The 17,925-nt window shown below is 50.9% G+C and overlaps 1 protein-coding gene across 18 annotated transcripts; it reads left to right on the top strand.

Annotated features, from left to right (window-relative positions):
* The first annotated feature begins 253 nt into the window (after positions 1 to 253).
* On the top strand, positions 254 to 17,846 carry LOC1281722 (protein AF-10). Of its 18 annotated transcripts, none has more exons than XM_061647513.1 (15): positions 254 to 1,948; positions 2,027 to 2,223; positions 2,304 to 2,996; positions 3,093 to 3,916; positions 3,998 to 4,103; positions 5,434 to 5,628; positions 6,137 to 6,505; positions 6,707 to 7,188; positions 9,722 to 10,379; positions 10,460 to 10,649; positions 10,733 to 10,984; positions 11,060 to 11,324; positions 13,899 to 14,328; positions 14,934 to 14,960; positions 15,067 to 17,846. In XM_061647513.1, the coding sequence occupies exons 1-15, from the start codon at positions 1,594 to 1,596 to the stop codon at positions 15,844 to 15,846; spliced, it is 5,823 nt and encodes a 1,940-aa protein (XP_061503497.1). In that variant the 5' UTR covers positions 254 to 1,593; the 3' UTR covers positions 15,847 to 17,846. The 18 variants fall into 18 exon arrangements, with proteins under 18 accessions (XP_061503497.1, XP_061503494.1, XP_061503485.1 ...); XM_061647510.1 differs by having other exon boundaries at positions 9,050 to 10,379; XM_061647501.1 differs by having other exon boundaries at positions 8,060 to 10,379.
* The last annotated feature ends 79 nt before the right edge of the window (positions 17,847 to 17,925 follow it).

Here is a 17,925-nt window from a genome sequence, read left to right as displayed (position 1 = left end):
CAGTGAAATCTTTGCATCGCGGTTACTTGGAACTTTCGTCTAAAAACACTGCAGAGTATTTTGAATATATTTTACTAATTTTGTAATCAATTATTTAATCAGATGTATCGGTTTGCAAACCATTGCTACAGAGCAACAGAACAAAATTCTCCATTCCGTTGGTGTGTTTTTGAGGGTGCTCTGTGACAATCTCGCTAAATGACACATGGCACTTCCACTGTGCGTCCAGCCGTCAAACGGCAGCAAATGACAGCGAATTGATTACACCCACTGGCAGCACTGGTCAGCATTGTCAAGCGGAGAAATAAAATGGAGAATCTTGTGTGATTGTTATTTTGCACAACAGTAAGGAAGCTGTTGTCGAAAAGTGTGTTTCAAGCTAGCTTTGGCACGATTTGCTGACCGATTCTACATCAGCACAACGCGCCAACCGTGCTCGGGAAGGAATTTAACGCGTTTACGGCCGTTCTAACGCGTCCTACAACGTGTCGCCCTGGAAACGCCAAAGCCACCCCCTTTCCGCCCCTCGCGAGCAGAGTAGTTTGTGGGTTTTGTGCGAGGGAGAAAAGTCGCAGGAAAACGACCCGCGCCTAGCTGCAGGTGTGTGTGTTTTTGTGCGAAAGGAGGTGGGGAAGAAAATTACAAGAATCATCAAATTCGCCGTTCCGGTCCTGCCATCACGGCCAGTCACGTTGTGTCGCCTCCCTGCCACGCTAGAGAGTGTGTCGCCTGTGTTTATGTACCTCATCTCCCGCCCCCACCAGCCCCTCCTTCCCCTCTCCAAAGCTGCTGTGTGAGGTGTTGTGCGGGGGTGTGAATAAGACAGGGGGGATTGAAGCGCACAAGAAGTGGCACACAAACATACAATCGCGCCCCATTCGCCGTTCTAGACACACGCATACACAAACACACACACACACACACACATCTCCCACCTAGCATGGAAAACGATGCACCACCATTCGTGTGCTGCGCTGCAGGCGAAAGCCCGCTCCAGTGGTTAGGATGATGCTGCTGCTGCTGCCGTGATGAGAAAAGAAATATGCATTACCACGCCGTGCCCCGGATCGCTGCGTGGAGGCTCGTAGAGGTGGGCAACGTCATAGGCGTCGCTGGATTGCGTGCGTAAATGCGTGCGCGTTCGTGCATCCCACCGGAGAGCGTGGTTGGCGCAATGCAAAGGTGCAAGAAAGGCGCTTTCCGTAGCCATGCCAGCGAATCTGGCACAGAGACGATCCATGCATACAAACAAACAAAAAAAAACTCTTGAACGAAAAGTGTTTAGTGCGTGAAATATATCGTTTAGTGTGAAGAAAAAACACTTACATAAACTCGCGATAAACCCGTGTTCTTGTGTGCGTGCGTGCGTGTTAGTGTGAGTGAGTGAACTGAGTATCCTGTAGGATTGGCAGTGCTTACTGGATTGCATTTTGTGGCCGTACCGGAACTAAAAGCACCATCTTCGAATCGTATCCGTGCGTAGCGTGCTGTGCTAGCTCTGGTCTGGTGGTGGCGGTGGTGGGCTCACCAACAGCGCGCACTGATACGATTTCAGTGGATGGGAAAAGGGTCTACTTTAATCCACGGACCAGAATGAAGGAGATGGTCGGTGGATGTTGTGTCTGTTCAGACGATCGCGGCTGGTCGGAAAATCCGCTAGTGTACTGCGATGGTCAAAGCTGTGCCGTGGCCGTGCACCAGGCGTGCTACGGAATCGTGACCGTGCCGAGTGGTCCTTGGTACTGTCGGAAGTGTGAGAGTCAGGAGCGTCCGGCTCGGGTGCGCTGCGAGCTGTGCCCGTCCCGCGATGGGGCGCTCAAGCGGACGGACAACCAGGGATGGGCGCATGTCGTCTGCGCCCTGTACATTCCCGAGGTGCGTTTCGGGAACGTGACGACGATGGAGCCGATCATCCTGCAGCTGATCCCGCAGGAGCGATACAACAAGAGTAAGTAGGCCGGTAGAAGGAGACGTTTTTGGCCCCGGGGGATTTTGGCTCAGCTGATCGACGTTTGTCATTCCACAGCATGCTACATCTGTCAGGATATGGGCAAGGGGTCCCGTGCGAACGTAGGAGCCTGCATGCAGTGCAACAAATCGGGCTGCAAGCAACAGTTTCACGTCACCTGCGCCCAGCAGCTCGGCCTGCTGTGTGAAGAAGCTGGCAACTATCTGGACAATGTAAAGTACTGCGGCTACTGCCAGCACCACTACAGCAAACTGGTAAGTGTGCACCGAACTATTCTTCTACTGCTTCTTACGTACCCGCACTGACGAATCTTTTGCCTCTGGTTCTGTTGCAGAAAAAGGGAGGCAATGTGAAAACGATCCCACCCTACAAGCCCATCAGCCACGAGGCCAACTCGAGCGATGGTCCGTCGTCGCCGGAGAAGGAAATGGAACCGCCCCCACCCCAGCAACACTCCAGCAGCAGTGCGGCCGGATCAGGTGGAACCGGTGGAGGTGGTGGCGGTGGTGGTGGGGGTGGCAGTGGGGCCGGTGGCAGCAGCAGCTCGAGCAGTGGGCTCAAGTCCAGCAGCCGGTTGTCGGGCGAACCGAGCGTCGGCGGCTCATCGTCTACCTCTTCCTCGTCATCGTCCTCCTCCTCCAAGCAGCGCAAGTCCTCGAGTGCGTCGAAAAGTTCGAGCGGATCGGGCTCCGGCGCATCGCTTTCGTCGTCCTCCTCGTCCTCGGTGCTGGCGTCCGGCGGGGGCGGTGGTTCCGGGGGCAGTGGGGCCAGTGGTATGTCCGGCAACTCCTCCATGTCCACCTCATCGTCTTCGTCCTCTTCGTCGGGCGTTTCAAGCATGTCCGGTAGCGGAGGCAGCGGTAGTGTGAGCAACAGTGGTGGCAGTGGAATCGGTGGCTCGGGCATCGCCGGAAGTGTGGGCGGCAGTGGTTCCAGCAAGACCAGTTCCGGCTCGTCCGGAGGAACTGGTGGTGGTGGTGGTAGTTCGGGCAGCAGTTCGAAGGAAAAGGATAAATATAGTAAAAACGTAAGTGTCTCGGTGGAATAAGGACCCGTGGCCCTTTTTTGGATTAAGTCTTTAGTTTTACAAACTAAACCCATTTCGTTTCATTTTGCAAAACAGCGCGACAAAAGCTCGAAATCATCGAAATCGTCGAGCAGTAGCAGCACGAGCGGAGGAAGTGGAAGCAATTTTAACAATAGTACAAGTACAAGCAGTTCTGCCGGTGGCAGCTCCAACCAATCGAAGGATGTCGACATGGGTGGGACGGCCGGTTCTTCTTCCGGGTCGATGGGTGCGCTGGGTGCGAATGCGTCCTCGCAATCTTCATCGCAAAGTGGCTACTCGTCGACCGCAGGCGGTGGCGGCAGTGGACCCGGAGGTAGCTCCAGCAGCAGCAGCGGCAGCAGCAGCAACTCCTCCAGCAAACATCATTCTGATAAGCCCGACAAAGGAAGTGGCGGTGGTGGTAGCAGCAGTCAAGGTGGTGGCCCTCTGTCAACGAATAGCGGCGTCGGATCGGGACGGGCGGCTTCCCTCTCCCCGGCAGCGATTCCGACGACGCTCATCATTAAGCCACCGCAGGACCACACCGGTGGCAGCGGGAAGGAACCACTGTCCAAGGAAGCGATTGCAAAAATGAGCACCTCGAGCAACTTCACCGAAACGATCGTCGTCAATTCGGAGTCGGTGTACAATCATGCCGGCTCGGGTAGCGGGAACGCTGGTTCCACGTCCGTGATCGAGAGCGGCAAGCTGGCGATGGGAGGTTCGGGAGCGGGCAGTGGTGGCTCGGGCGGTTCGTACGGTGGCAGCACCGGCCCCACAGGTGGATCGTCCACCGGGAGTAGTAGTAGTAGCAGTAGCGGCGGCAAGAAGCGAAAGGCCGATGCACGCTCGACACCAACATCGTCGGTCAGCAGTAGCGAGATGCTGGATGCTAATCGGTAAGCATTTCAAGTACAGTACGATACATTACACCCATGTACAGCATTTAATTGATGATATCCTGTTGTTCCTTCATCCAGTGACCTGATAAGGGACGTTGCCGTATCGCTGGTGCCATTGTCGCTGAGTAAAAACGATCACATTGATCCGTCGTCGATCGCATCACACGAGAAGAGTGTGAAGAAGGTGAGTGGCGCACGGTCGCTTTAAACAAATATCAACAAAGCGGGTAGGAATTAAAAAAAAAAAACACATAAGTTGCTACCCGGAAAAGAGGACGTTTGCTTGTGTGCGTGCAATGTTTCTCTCGTCCTTGGTGAAGTTTTTTTTTCCCAAGGATATTCAATGTCACACAAACACAGCTTTGCGTATAGAGTGTGAACGCTGTAGGGAAGGGACTCGGAAAGCAGAAGAAGAAAGGTGGTAAAACCGCGCGTATGTAGTGGTAAGGGTAGAAAGCATATCGTCCTCCTTTTGCAAATCGTCCTCCATACCGGAGGGACTCACATACACACCTTTTTTTATTGTTATTGCTATTCGCATATCCGCATACCGTCGCTGCTGTGCCTATCCGCACGTACGCCGCCCCGGTACGATCATTCCGCATTGATAGGATAATCGCAGAAGGGAAGGAACGCTTGCGACGTAATACGACGAGAGCATGACTAGCGGTCGAAAGGTAGGACAAAAGGAGCAAAGGAGCACACACAACACAGGGAAGGGATCGACCGAGCGCGCCGGCCCTTTTTTACGGTTTTATTCAAAAGGGGGAAGAAAAGCTGTGTCTTGGTGTGCGGTGTTTGCTCAGCGAGCTCGTATGCGCACAGGGTTCAACGTTTATAGCGGGCCGCTCTCGGTGAACGTCCTAGGGGGACACCGGTAGGTACAGATGTGTGTTTTGTTAGCGTCTATAAAAACGAGATTCCTTTACATACACGACGGCCGTACCGTACCGTGCCGTGTATGGTGGTGGTATATATGATTCAATGCTCAATCTCTCGGCCCCTGGGTAGAGCCGGCTGCAACGCTGCCTTTCATTATTCGGCACGATGCCTTCTCGCGCAGCACAACTGCTCCTCATTTCGCGTAAAGCTTCTGCCGTTGCGGCATGCGCACCACGATAAAAGTTCGTTTGCTCGTTATGAACCGTTAATTTAGAGCATACGTAGTGTCTGTCCGATTTACGGAGATGCTATGCCGTGCCATGCTAGGTGAAATAGTGATACACGAAATACAGCACCAAGTGCTTTCGAAAGTGACACGCCTGTGACAGCTTGTAAAGCTAATCCGTTGGCGCCCTGTGGCGAGTGATTTAGTTGCGCTACCCGTGAACGCGATGCCACACAAGCACAAAAGCCACAAGAAAGAACGTCGCGAAAAGAAGAAAAAACATAAGGAGCGCAGCAGCCGCGAAAGTGGCGACGATGTTCGTGTTTGGCTTAAACTGCGCTTCGACGGCGAGTACGTGCTGCGACGCTGTCTAACCGGAACGTTGTGCTCTGGCGTTTGCTTACAGGCGAAAACCGAAACCAGCTCCCCGCTGCCCCATCCGGCAACGGCGTTGCCAGCGCCGGAACCGAACCTCCAAAATGTCACACCCAACCTCATCCAGTCGGCGCACACATCGAGCATCATCTCATCCGCTTCGTCGTCTTCAGCGTCCTCCTCCTCCGGCAAGCATCAGCAACAGCAGCAACACCACCATCATCAGGTAAGCAAGTAGTGGTGGGATAGCAATTCTCTACCGGCGATCCTTTCTCCCGAACACGCACACAAAAACACCACCACTGTTGTGACCACAATCACTGTTACAAATCACTGTCCAATCCGTCCACCTACACACACACACACCCGAGAAGCGCACAGTATCCTTCTTGCGAGCAATCATTGTCGAGCAATACCTGTCCTTGTGTTTTACCGGTGCGACGGGGTACCCTTCCTCAGCACACGGTACCATTCGGGTGTGCTTGGTCGTAAACATGCCGTTGAAATGCCGTTTCAGGGGGGAAAGTTCCTTTCAGCGCGCTCACCGTTTGGTACCGTGTGGCCAACGCGCATCTGTTGAGCTTTGCCCGGGCCGAAAGCATCCGCCTCCGCCTTTGTAGCACGCACGGACGGCTGGACAGAGTACAGGGTGGGAAGAGACGGGGAGTTTTCCTCTTACCTGGTTCCTGGCACTCATGTTTCCCGGTCCAATCTCGGTCATTTTTTTTTCGCAGCCAACGCCTCACTCGCCTCAGCAGCCAGCGTCGTCGCAGCACACACCGAGCCTGGTGGTGTCGGTACCGCTGTCGACGGCTACCGTACCTGGAGTTAATCTACCCGCTAGTAACAATAGTAACAGTAGCAGCCATACCGGCAGTAGCAGCAGCAGCAGCAGCAGCAGTAGCAACGTTAATCATAGCGCTAGTAGCAATAGCAACAGTACACCGAACATTGTCTCACCAGGACATCACCAAGGTAGCGATCGAGGTGGCGGCGGCGGCGGCAGCCACATCAATAACAACAACAACAACAGCAATAGTAACAGTGGTGGCAATAGCAACTTGTACCAACAGATTTCACACCGGGCAGGTGATCAGTTGATGGTAAGTGCCAGTAACTCGAACCGCAGGTGGATGGGGGTGGGTGTGGGATTGTGTGATCTTGCGAAGGAAGGATTGGATTGCTCGAAAGGAATTGTATCTAACGGTGGGAGGGTAAAATTATTGTCAACGGTTTATCGAACATTACTTACGTGCTTTCGTTTTCTCTCTCTCTCCCTTCATTCTGATCCTCCTCTAATGTAGAATGCCAGCACGAACCGCTCTAGTCCCGTGATCCAGCAGCAATCGACGGCTCAGAACATCATTCAGTCGTCTTCGTCGTCCTCCTCCACTGCCGGTTCCTCCTCGTCGTCCACAGTCGGCCCTTCGATCGGTCACCATCATCTCGAACGGCAGTCACCGTCTATGCGCTCGTCCCCGGCCGGCGTGACGACCGGTGGTGCCAACGTAATAACCTCCCTGCACCACAGCCAGTCACAGCAGCCGGATCTGCTTTCGCCTGCGGGCGGTGGCGGCGCTACGGTGCTGCAAAGTGTGTCGCCCGTGCCGATGAGTACGATCCAACGCACCTCCTCACCGTCGACACTGCACGCGGGTGACAATAGCAGCAGCAGCGGCGGCGGCGGCGGAGGATTAAAGTTTGGCTACGAAAAACAAGCGCCTACGACGAACGCACGGATAGCGGCCCTGCAGGAGGAGGAAGCGTCCACCGGCCGGCGGTCCAGGTACGGGTGAGGACACTTTCTTTTTTCTCACTGTTGCAAACGCTTCCGTTGGTTGGTAGTTAGCATTTGTTATGGCGCCTTTTACCCGGGTGAAGAACATCGGGTGCTTTCTGCTTCAAACGGGACATTTATCGCGCGTCAACAAAAATGCGTCCCCGAGAAGCAGAAAGGATTTGCATTTTGTTGTGTGCCTTTTTTATTATTATTTTGCATTTCTACTATGTTCACTTTAAACTAGGTAACCGCGGGTCGTTGTTACGATGGTACTGAAGCTTTTTGTGGGTTTTTTTGTTTCGAAAATATGATGTTATGTGTTTTCATTTTATTCTGTTGCAGCACTAGACTTTTCCTTATCGTCGTTGATTTAGCTTAAGTTTGTAGCGTTATGTGGATATGGTGATTTCGAAGTGTTTTCGGATGCACGAGTGGTTCGTTCAGCACAATAACACTGCCAAAACACACCAAAGCGATTGATATACCTCCTAAATCTCTAGAAGTTGCGGTCTCGTTCTGTATTCTTTATTATTTGGCATGATCGGTGTATCATTTGTAAGATGGAACAAATAACGAGTAGCTTGAGAGATGCAAATAGCCTCTTCTATTCTTTTATTTTTGAGATGCTAGTTTTTAAGAGGTCCAGTATCCTTGAAATGGCTTAACCTGCTCAGAAGAACCGCTCCCATCACAAATCGATACTTACATTGTTCATTAGAATTCCGTCAACCATTAAGCCCGTTAACGTAATTGTTGTTACTTGTCCGTTTTGTTTTTTGTCCTCGGTGTGGTCATGTGTGCTGGCATTAATATGTTTTTATAACACAAAACCTTCTTCCCTGGAATATCCCCCCCATCTCACCTTCCTCACATGCAGATCACACTCGAGAGAACGTAGTGGTGGCAATGGTGGAAACAACTCTACCGGTGGTGCCGGTAACACCGGCGTCGGTGGTGGTGTTTCTAGTGGTGGTGGTGGTGGTGGTGGAAAAACTCGTACATCCAAAAAGCGTTCACAGCAGCAGCAACAGCAGCAACAGCAGCAGCAACAACAACAACAACAGTCCCAATTACCACCAGATCGAGGATCACCTTCGATTGGGATAGAATCCTCAGCAAGCGGTGGATCGCATCGCCGTGGGTCGTCTCCATCACCTTCACGACGTTCTTCCCATGGCGGTGGTGGCGGTAGTGGGCAGTCCTACTCGTACGGACCGGCCGTGGATCGTAATGTCGATGACCATTCACCATCACGGTATAATCCATCGTCGTCCGGTGGTAGTAATGCGCCCGCGGCCGGCGGTAACAATGCCAGCAACAATGGTAGCGTGCTCTCGATGGCAGCAGGAACCGGATCCGCCACCGCGTCGGTGGTCGTGGGAAACTCTTCCTCCCAGAACAGCCACCATCATCAACATTTGACACCTCACCAGCAGCAGCAGCAACAACAACAGCAACATTCTCACCACCATCACCACCACCAGCCGCAGCAGCAGCAGCAGCACCATCACCAACAGCATCATCAACATCACCAACATTCGCACCATCAGCAACATTCCGCTGCGATGGGCGACAAGCTTTCGTCGGGCGGTGGTACTTCTGCCGCACCGTCGTCGCTTCACTATTCCACGGGCAGTTCGCATTCTGCTTCGTCGCAGCATTCATCTAGTGCAATTGCTAACAGTAACGCTTCGAATGTAACATCTACCATTTCATCTGTCGCTTCCCCTGCCGGGCCTGGGGCTACTGCTGCTGCTGCTGCTGCCGCTGCTTCTGTTGCCACATCTTCAATCGCTTCAATGTCTGCTTCCTCTTCTACTTCCTCTACTGCCCACTCTAACAATTCTTCCACTTCTGCTGCTGCCAGGAACGATGGCGGATCATCGTCCGCCGGTGTACATCCGGTCATCGAAATGGCGGGCAGTCACGGTGGATCACAGAGCTATCAGCAGCACCACCACCACCACACTAGTGGTGGGATCATTTCCGGCTACTCTCAAAACGCTAGCAGCAACAGTAGCGCCAGTACCAAATCTCACCAAAACACCAATAACGGTAGCAACATGGAAAGCTTTCACCAGCAGCAGCAGCACCACCACCATCATCAACAACAACAGTATCACGGAGGCGGTTCTGGTTCGCACAGTGTGCTCTCGGGCAGTGGCAACAGTAGTATTAGTATTAGTAGCAACAGTAACAACCTTAGTAGCAATAATAACACCTCCACTATCACTACCACCACCACTACCAACACCACAAACATCACCACCACCAGCAACAGCAGTAGCAATAGTGGCAACAACAGTAACAGTAAAAACACCACCATCATCAGTAGCAATAGCGGCAACCTGAGTGGCACCGCCGGCAACAGTAATACTAACAACAGCACCGGAAGCAACCATAATATATCTAACAGTAGCAGCAGCAGCAGTAGCGGCGGTACCATCGTAACAGCGGCTGCCAATCCGAACAAAAAGCACCGGGGGGCTTCGCATCATCCATCAATCGTTGAACTTTCGCCATCGCCATCTACTTCCAGAACGCCGGAAATGATCGTATCCAGCGGCGGTGTCGTCCCCTACAGCATGAGCTCGACGATGACAGCGGCCTCTTCCTCGTCGTACGGTGGTAGTTCCGGTGGTGGAGGAGGAGGGCTAAAGTTCTCGTACGAGGCTCAGCCCACGAACCCGTTGTCTGCAGTATCGACCGCATCGATGATGGGCAGTAGCGGCAGCGTGATTGCGGCCCCGCAAGTCAAGGATTCTCCCCCGAGCTCGCCCGGATCGGATGCGGGCGGCAGTGCCGCCGGCACAGCGATCGTTAGCGGTCGGGGAACGAAACGCAACCGTAAGATGTCTTCGAATGCGGCGGCCGTGAACAGTGGTGCCGGGGCAGTGCCAACGACATCGGTAGCAGGACAGACCGGTGGACCGTCGATTGTACCGGCTTCGATCGTGGCCGGTGGAAGCGCCGATGCCAAGGATGGCAAACTGTTTCAGAACGGAGGCAGCAGTAGTGCGGCCGCCGGCGGTTCGGTCGTGTCGGCTACCCATATGTTGGGTAATCAGCTGAATCCGAGCAGTAGCGTGGCGCAGAAAATGTCCGACCAGCTGAGCATGGAGATCGAGGCTCACGCGTACGTACCCGGTCCGATCGATGCGGTGCCGACACTGATGGGACCACAATTCCCGGGAAAGGTAGGGGCACTTTCGTGGTTTTTACGTTAGGAGCAAGCATGTCATGTCGTCGTTACAATGGACTCATTTCACTATTTCAGAATCGCACAAACAATTCCCAATCGATGCCTGTTGGAGCGGGAGGTGGCGGTAACTCGTTAAGCTCGATGCTAACGGGCGGTGCTACAGCGACGGCGAACGGGAACACTCCGCAAAGCTTGGAGCAGCTGCTGGAGCGGCAATGGGAACAAGGATCTCAGTTTCTTATGGAACAAGCGCAACACTTCGACAGTAATGCTACCCTAAACCGTGCACCGATCGACCCGCACACGCCCCACTAACATGTTTTTTCTTCTTCTTCTTTCATCTTGCAGTTGCCTCTCTGCTGTCCTGTCTCCATCAGCTGCGGAGCGAGAACATTCGGCTGGAAGAGCACGTCAACAATTTGGTCGCACGAAGAGATCATCTGTTAGCGGTCAATGCTCGTTTGGCTATACCGCTGAACCCTACTGCGGCGCTGGGCGGTGTTGGGATGATCGGAGGATCGGGCGGATCGGGTCCGGGGGCCGGAGGGGCAGCGACCGGTGGCGCCGGTGTCGGTGGTGCTGGTATCGGATCTCTGCCAGGTATGCTGACCTGGTTGTGATGTTAAGCCACTTTAAGCTCTAGCTAAATACTGTGTTTTCCGATCCGGCAAACAGGGCAATTCAACAACATCCACGGCAATGGGCCAATCGATGCCAATGTCATCACCAACGCGTCGGCAGTGTCGAACCGATCTAGCCGGGGGCAGCACGGACCGAACCAGCAGCAGCAGCCCGGCCAGCAGGGTCCGGTCGGCCACTTTGGGTCGGGGGCGGGAAGTAATGCGGCCGGTGGCGGTATTGGTGGTCTGCCGCAGGAGAATGGTATCGATTTCCGACACACGAACTCCTCGCATCCGGCCACAAACAGTGCATCGATAAGGTAAGCCGCGTCCCGCAACCGTATTGCCCGGGATGCAATAACACAAACGTTCTATCAGCTGTAATGTAATATGCGCACGACATCATATGTTGAGGGAGAGCACACAGTACCTTTAAGATACGATTGTATTTTTTTGTTGATGTAATCTAAACAAACACCTTTCATTGTGCATACCTTGCCATCCAATTCATTCATTAGCTCTTTCCACCCCTAAAAACTCGCTACTTCCTTATGTTCATTCAAATTTGCTGCATAATGTGTGTATATTTTGTAAAATTATGTCTCCTATAATTTATTCTTTCTTCTGTTTTTTTTTCTTCTTTCTTTTCTTTTGTATTTTCTTTTTTCTGTTTCTCTCCTTTCTTCTCGTTCACTGATCCGTTTCCAAATTGTTCAATCGGTACGCTTGCCAGTGAAAAGCCCAACACAATCTACGTGAATTTTTGAACGTCTAATCGGCGGCACCACCATCCCCCCCCCTCCCAAAAACACACGCAGACTGTCCAAGGCAAACGCGGCAAACCGATGTTGATGTGCAATTACACCTAGCAGAAACCAGACATGTTAGGCAGGGAAGCAAGCTGAAAACGATACATAAACATAAATAGGATCATAGGTTGAAAAGCGATCGGGCGATCGTGTGCTGACACACGATTGCATCGGAACGGACTAGATATGGGATAGCAAAACCGTATGATTTAGAATGTAGGCAAGAGCCAGCTGAAAAAGGCATTATACATAGTTGGTAAGGTAGCAAATATTCGACGTTTCGATACAAAACACTTCTAACTCATCATCGTTGATGGGATTGTGGTGTGAGACTGTTTGTGTGAGGAGCAAGCGATTTTAATAGATATGTACTAATTACTCATCGTGTCCCTTTCCTCCGTGCGACACTGCCGTGTCCTTTTTAAGTACACACTTACACCACACACACACACACACACACTGCTGCCGGAATGCACACATACGCGCGCCACAGTACTGTAGCTTAACAAGATGATCGTATCTGTGTGGCGCGAAGAAGAGAGAGAAGAGTGTTTAGTAAACACAAACACGTTACACTCTATGTACTGTTGTACGTTTGGTGTGAAAGTGAAAGTAAGCTAAGTCGTAGAATTATTGTATACTTTAATTTATAAATTAATTTGCTCAAACAATCAAACAAACAAGCAGCCCGAATCTGTGTTGTATTCAGCTGAATATGAATCTTTATTTATTATTGTTTTTTTCTCTCTCTCTCTGCAAACGGCGTTCATTCGTATGGGTGTGCGTGTTTGGGTGTGTGTGTGTGTATGTGGGTGTGATTAAAACGATTGTAATTTGGTAAATATTTTACCACAAGTGTAGTAAATGTAGAAGGGCAATTAATATTTAACAACAACTCATGGTTAACACCACAGCGCGCATTGTTTTGTGTGTGTGTTTTGTGTTCGTTTGTGTCGCGCTTTTTGTTACGCGCGTTGTTCCTTCCGTTCTTTCCCGACCTCCCCGACCTCCCCGACCTGGTTTTATTTATCCGTGTTTTATCCCCCGATTACATTACAATTTACAGTCGTAGTGAAAGAATGCTAGTAAAATGTGGTAACTGTGTAAACGTAAAACAATGAATGGAAGACAAGATATAGTGTTAGCGAAAATGTGCGGGAAGCATTCTTCCTCGATTTTAGTACGTTAAGTTGGAGAGCAGTGTAGCAAAAAAAGGAAAAGGGCAACATGAAACGACACACTAGTAATAACTATTTCAAGCAGTAATTTTGATAAAAGCTCCTCCAGCAAACCACAACAACACCAAGCGAGCGCGCGCGCGCGTTTGCGTACGGGTGAACACATTACTTGCCGGTAATTTCTCCACGCGATCGATCAGCACACCTATATCCCCTCGATCCAGTTAGGCCTGATTAGCGTAGCCGATATGATGATATGGTAGGCCCGCGAGTGTCAGAGAGTTAACGTAGAAAGCAAATACTAGACACAAATCTGGATGCTCTATAAGGGTTAATATGAACCGCGATTGGATAACGTACCCCCCGCCGCGTGCAACAAAACAATTCGAAAAAATATATACACAAATTTTAAACCCACCATGCGCATTCACATCTTCCATCGCCTGCACACGATTTTGTTTTTGGTTGTTAGCTGTACTATCCATTGACCGAATTTTTATCTTTTTTTTTGTTGCCCGCCACCTTATCTCATCATCTTATCCTGTGCTGTGTACATAGTTCGTTCCACGGGTTTCAAACGGGTTTACTTTCTCTCTGCTTCATGTGGTTGTTTTATTTTTGGTGCTTTTATGCAATTGGTGCTATTTATTATGTTGATGTAGGTTTAGACGGTGTTTCACATTCGATCAGACCCTTTTGTTCCGTATCGGAACTCGTCCCTGTACACATACAATTATTAGCTGTGTTGCATTGACCGCTGGGGCTGGGGTGGTAATTGATCCTCTGTACATACATACCCACGTACAATCGAAAAATGGACTACGCAAGTGCCAACTTGTTTGGCTCCACCACCACTCTACAATGTTTTCTCTGTGTCCCGTTTCTTCTTCCCCGCTACACCTTGAAGGCGCAACTCTCCTTCAAGCCAACCGTTCCCATCAGCTACTACTGCAACTGGTGGTGGTGGCGGTGGTGGAACCACACGGGGGGCGCCCTCCACTAATTCGTCCTCAGCGAACAACAGCACGGTCCAAGCGCAGACAACGGGGGGCACTGGTTCGGGTGAGCCGGTTCTCCCTTCCACCACCGGTACTACAGGTCGCTCGAGCACACTGCGACCGTCTTCCGGCCCAGCCAATGTATCGTCCACTGGTAGCAACAGTAGCACCGGCAGCAGCAACAGCAACAACAGCAACAGCATTTCAACCGGCAACGGACCGACGCCGGCCATCGGTGGTGGCGCAGGGCTGAACAGTTCCACCGTCGGTCCACCAGCGGGAACATATCATCAGGCGACGCGTGAACAACAACAAACGATCTACAACACGGCACACCAGGTAGAGTAATGATCGCGAACGAACCTCATTTATTCACTCAATCGGCCGCCACCAAATCGCCATTTATCATTCCCATCATCATTCCTTTTGTGTTGTGTGCGTGTGCTTATTTGTTTTTACTTCCCAATTGGTTGGATTGGTACGTCTTCAGCAAAAAAAAAAGAAATACGACTCGTTTCGGGTGCAATTCGCGTGTATGGTTTGTGATTGGTGTTCAAAATTGAATTACGATTTTTGTGTGTTTAAATGCATTTTGTAAGATAACCGGGAGGATAATCATCATCATATTCCATACTCATACTCTTCATCATCACCAAATCATCATCATCATCATCCATCCGTCTCCATCGTCGTCACCATCATCGCGATCGTTTACGCTCCATCTTCTCCACGGCATCGCATCGTTCATCCGCCAACCGAATTGTTCCATCTTTATTTACGTAGTAAAACCACCATGTGTGAGTGTTGTTGTTGTTGTGTTTCTCTCTTATACCCGTACCACCGTACCACCGTACAACGACTCGTAATAATGATACACGCTTCCTCTCCGTCGGTGTGGGATCACCTCGATTGTTGAACCCCAATTCTCTCTATAATACGTACAGCCTACACACCAATTACGCCGAGACGATGTTAGTAGCCATGTTAGAAGTAGCTGAAATAGCACTGCGCCAAACCAAGCTAGCCGCCGGCACCCGTCGGCCATTAATGAAAGCCATTTTGTTTTCAACCGCCTAGATTCCGCTCTTGCTCGAGCACCATCAGCAGGAACATTTGCATCATCATGCCCATTCCCAACCCTCCCACCACCAGCACCAGCACCACCACCACCACCAGCCTCCTGTAGCTTCTCTTCCTCCTCTTCCTCCACTACCTCCAACGCAGGCTCCTTTACATCTTCACCCATCGGTGACCGGCACAGCGGCCACGCTGCCACCGTCTTCGCAAGGACATTCGCAACAGAACCATCATCATCATCATCAACAGCAGCAACAATCGAGCAGCAGCAGCAGCAGCATTATGTCACAATCAAATCATCCCTCATCGCCTCAAGTGTTGGTGAGTCGGGTGGGAGTGGCTCCAGTAACCTCCAGCTCCATCCGAACCGCTCCCACAGCAGCAGCAGCAGCAGCAGCACACGTACCTCCTCGCTCCGTAAGCAGCAACCATCACCATCATCATCAACAGCAGCAGCAGCAGCAGCAGTCCCACCACCATCCTCAACATCACCACCACCATCTCCATCAGCACGCCTCCCATCCGTATATGCACGGGAACCATCTGCAGCAGCATCGTTCAGCGTCCCCGCCACCAACCGGAAGCGGTCACGGACCGACGACCCATCCACATCATCCGCTGCAACACCACCACGGATCGCTGAACTCGATCGATGGGCCGATGGCCGGTCGGGGAGCAGCTATTACTACCACCCCACCACCACCACCACCCTCTCAGCCGGCAGTGGTAGTGGTAGACCGGATGATGACCGGTCACTCCCAACGGCCGCCAGCTCACTAAGACGGTGTGCGCAGGTGGTAAGCTTCATCGATCGATTCATACAAACGAACGGGAAGTGCCGGCGGATCGGTGGTACGGCAGCGGCGGCAGCAGGCCGTGTTGCTGCGGTCAGCAAACTGTCCGCCTCGAACCCGGCCTGGCGACGTGCGACTGGTGCAAAGTACAAAGATTTTTCCATCGATTTTATACTGGGCTGTCGTAGTGGTGGTGGTGGTGTAGGTGAAGGACGATCGTCAGCCCTGGCAGGTTCGTCGTCTTCATCCCTTACACAGTACCGGAGCAGTGGTGCGGCGATGGTTGGGAGCTCGAGCAGCAACAGCAGCAGCAGCAGTAGTGACGATGACGAAGATGACGGGGACGATGGCGATGAAGAGGATGATGAGTACGATAATGATGGCGATGATGAGACGGATGATGATGATGATGATGAGAGTTGATCGCTTGTTGGGATTTAAGAGTGTTACACCACTACCACACTGTTGCTGGGTAGGGTTAAATGGCGTAAAACCACAAACAGGATTATATTTCTATCTCCTTCTATAGAGTTCGGATAGGTCGAGGACGAAACCTTAGCGTCCTGTTTCCACTCTCTGTCTCTGTGCTCTCTAACAATCTATCTATATCTACAGCCCTGCTGCTATCTGTAGTCCGTAGGGATCGGTTTTACTGAACAAAAACAGAGGGGATGGAAATGCACAATATTTAAACCATGCTGTACATATACACCTATAAAGAATTATTAACACAAGGATCGCACACGGTGAAGAATCTCACCCCGCATCAAGGTAGGCGTGTTGTATTTGCAGATAGAGGAAATTACTTTTACGCGCGACCCCGTTTGCAGTAGCGTGCAAGCGGTTAGAGGAAGGCTTGTTGTAATAGGGTATATTAACGAACGAATTTTAAAACGCAAGACATATTGAAACATATTGCCTAAGTTTGAGCGGATGGTGTTGCTATTTCTGTATCTATTTTGTGCGAGGGGGGGGGGGCATTTAGTTTTTGGGTTTAGTTGCAATGCAATGCTTTGGTGTGGTCGTCCCTGTTGTTTTTGGGAGTAAGCGCACGACATTTACAAGGACGCAAGGACGCACGATGGGGCAAAGTAAACACTCAGGTACACTCAACACGGCAGCAAATATTTAAAAAAAACGCTCTCTAAAAAGGAATGTAGACAATGTAGAGAAAAAACAGCAAAATGGCGCAACGGTGACACGTGCGAAGCAGCAGTCGTTTTTTGATCCATTTCACTAGTTACTATTGTCGTTTTGTAGCATTTTTTGTTTGGTTTTGTTTTTCGAATGGTGTATTATTACGATCAGTGTGTGTGTGGTATGTTTAGGTACAACTTTCTACCTTCTCCAGATTTCTGGTCCAATATTTTTGTATGATTTTTGTGAGCGAAGTGAAGTGTATGTCCTCCCTCTTCTACCACTCCTTCTCCAACCCATTCACTTGCGAAGTCTATTTCGCGGCTAATTAGAGAGGGCCAAACAAATGTGTGTACGGTGGTGGTGTAGTAGGAGAGCATGCATCAGCAATGCGAGTAACGAGACACACACTAACACACATACACACAAAGAAATAAATTTCGAGACCTGCAAGTTTAAGCTACGATATTTAAAACCAAATCTCATAAACAATACAATAGAGTACACAGTAGTCGGCGAGGACGCACGTAGGAAACAAACAGTGAGGTGTGAAAGAGGGAGAAAGATGATTCCCACGCCTACTGAGCGAAATAAAACCTCTTAACACAATGCAGAGTAATCCAATCAGTAGAGTTTGCTCCAGCGGCTTTCGTCCCGGTAGGTGCTGTAAAGCTTAAAGAAAGTGGGAAACCGTGAAAGTAGTGGCACAGAAAAAGCGGTCTGCAGAGAGGACATTACAAAAGGTGAAGAACGGCAACCGATCGATCTGGAAGGTGGGAAGGACGGGAAGAATTGAACAAAATGACATTATGTAAAAGTAATCGATTTAATAAATATTTGACAAATTCAGCTGCCCAGTGTTTCCCGTGGGAATAATATTCCTAATTACAGGTGCGTGTGTTGTGGAGTTCTTATTACCTCTTATCTG

This window comes from Anopheles gambiae, chromosome 2 (genome assembly GCF_943734735.2).
Source record: "Anopheles gambiae chromosome 2, idAnoGambNW_F1_1, whole genome shotgun sequence".
In the NCBI taxonomy this organism is placed as follows: domain Eukaryota; kingdom Metazoa; phylum Arthropoda; class Insecta; order Diptera; family Culicidae; genus Anopheles; species Anopheles gambiae.
This window is presented reverse-complemented; position numbering and strand designations above follow the sequence as displayed.

Coding starts and splice junctions, on each gene's coding strand:
- LOC1281722 (XM_061647500.1), top strand. CDS start 1,594: ATGAAGGAGATGGTCGGTGGATGTTGTGTCTGTTCAGACGATCGCGGC. Junction 2,997..3,092: donor AGGATAAATATAGTAAAAAC/GTAAGTGTCTCG, acceptor TTTGCAAAACAG/CGCGACAAAAGCTCGAAATC. Junction 14,329..14,933: donor TCTACAACACGGCACACCAG/GTAGAGTAATGA, acceptor TAATACGTACAG/CCTACACACCAATTACGCCG.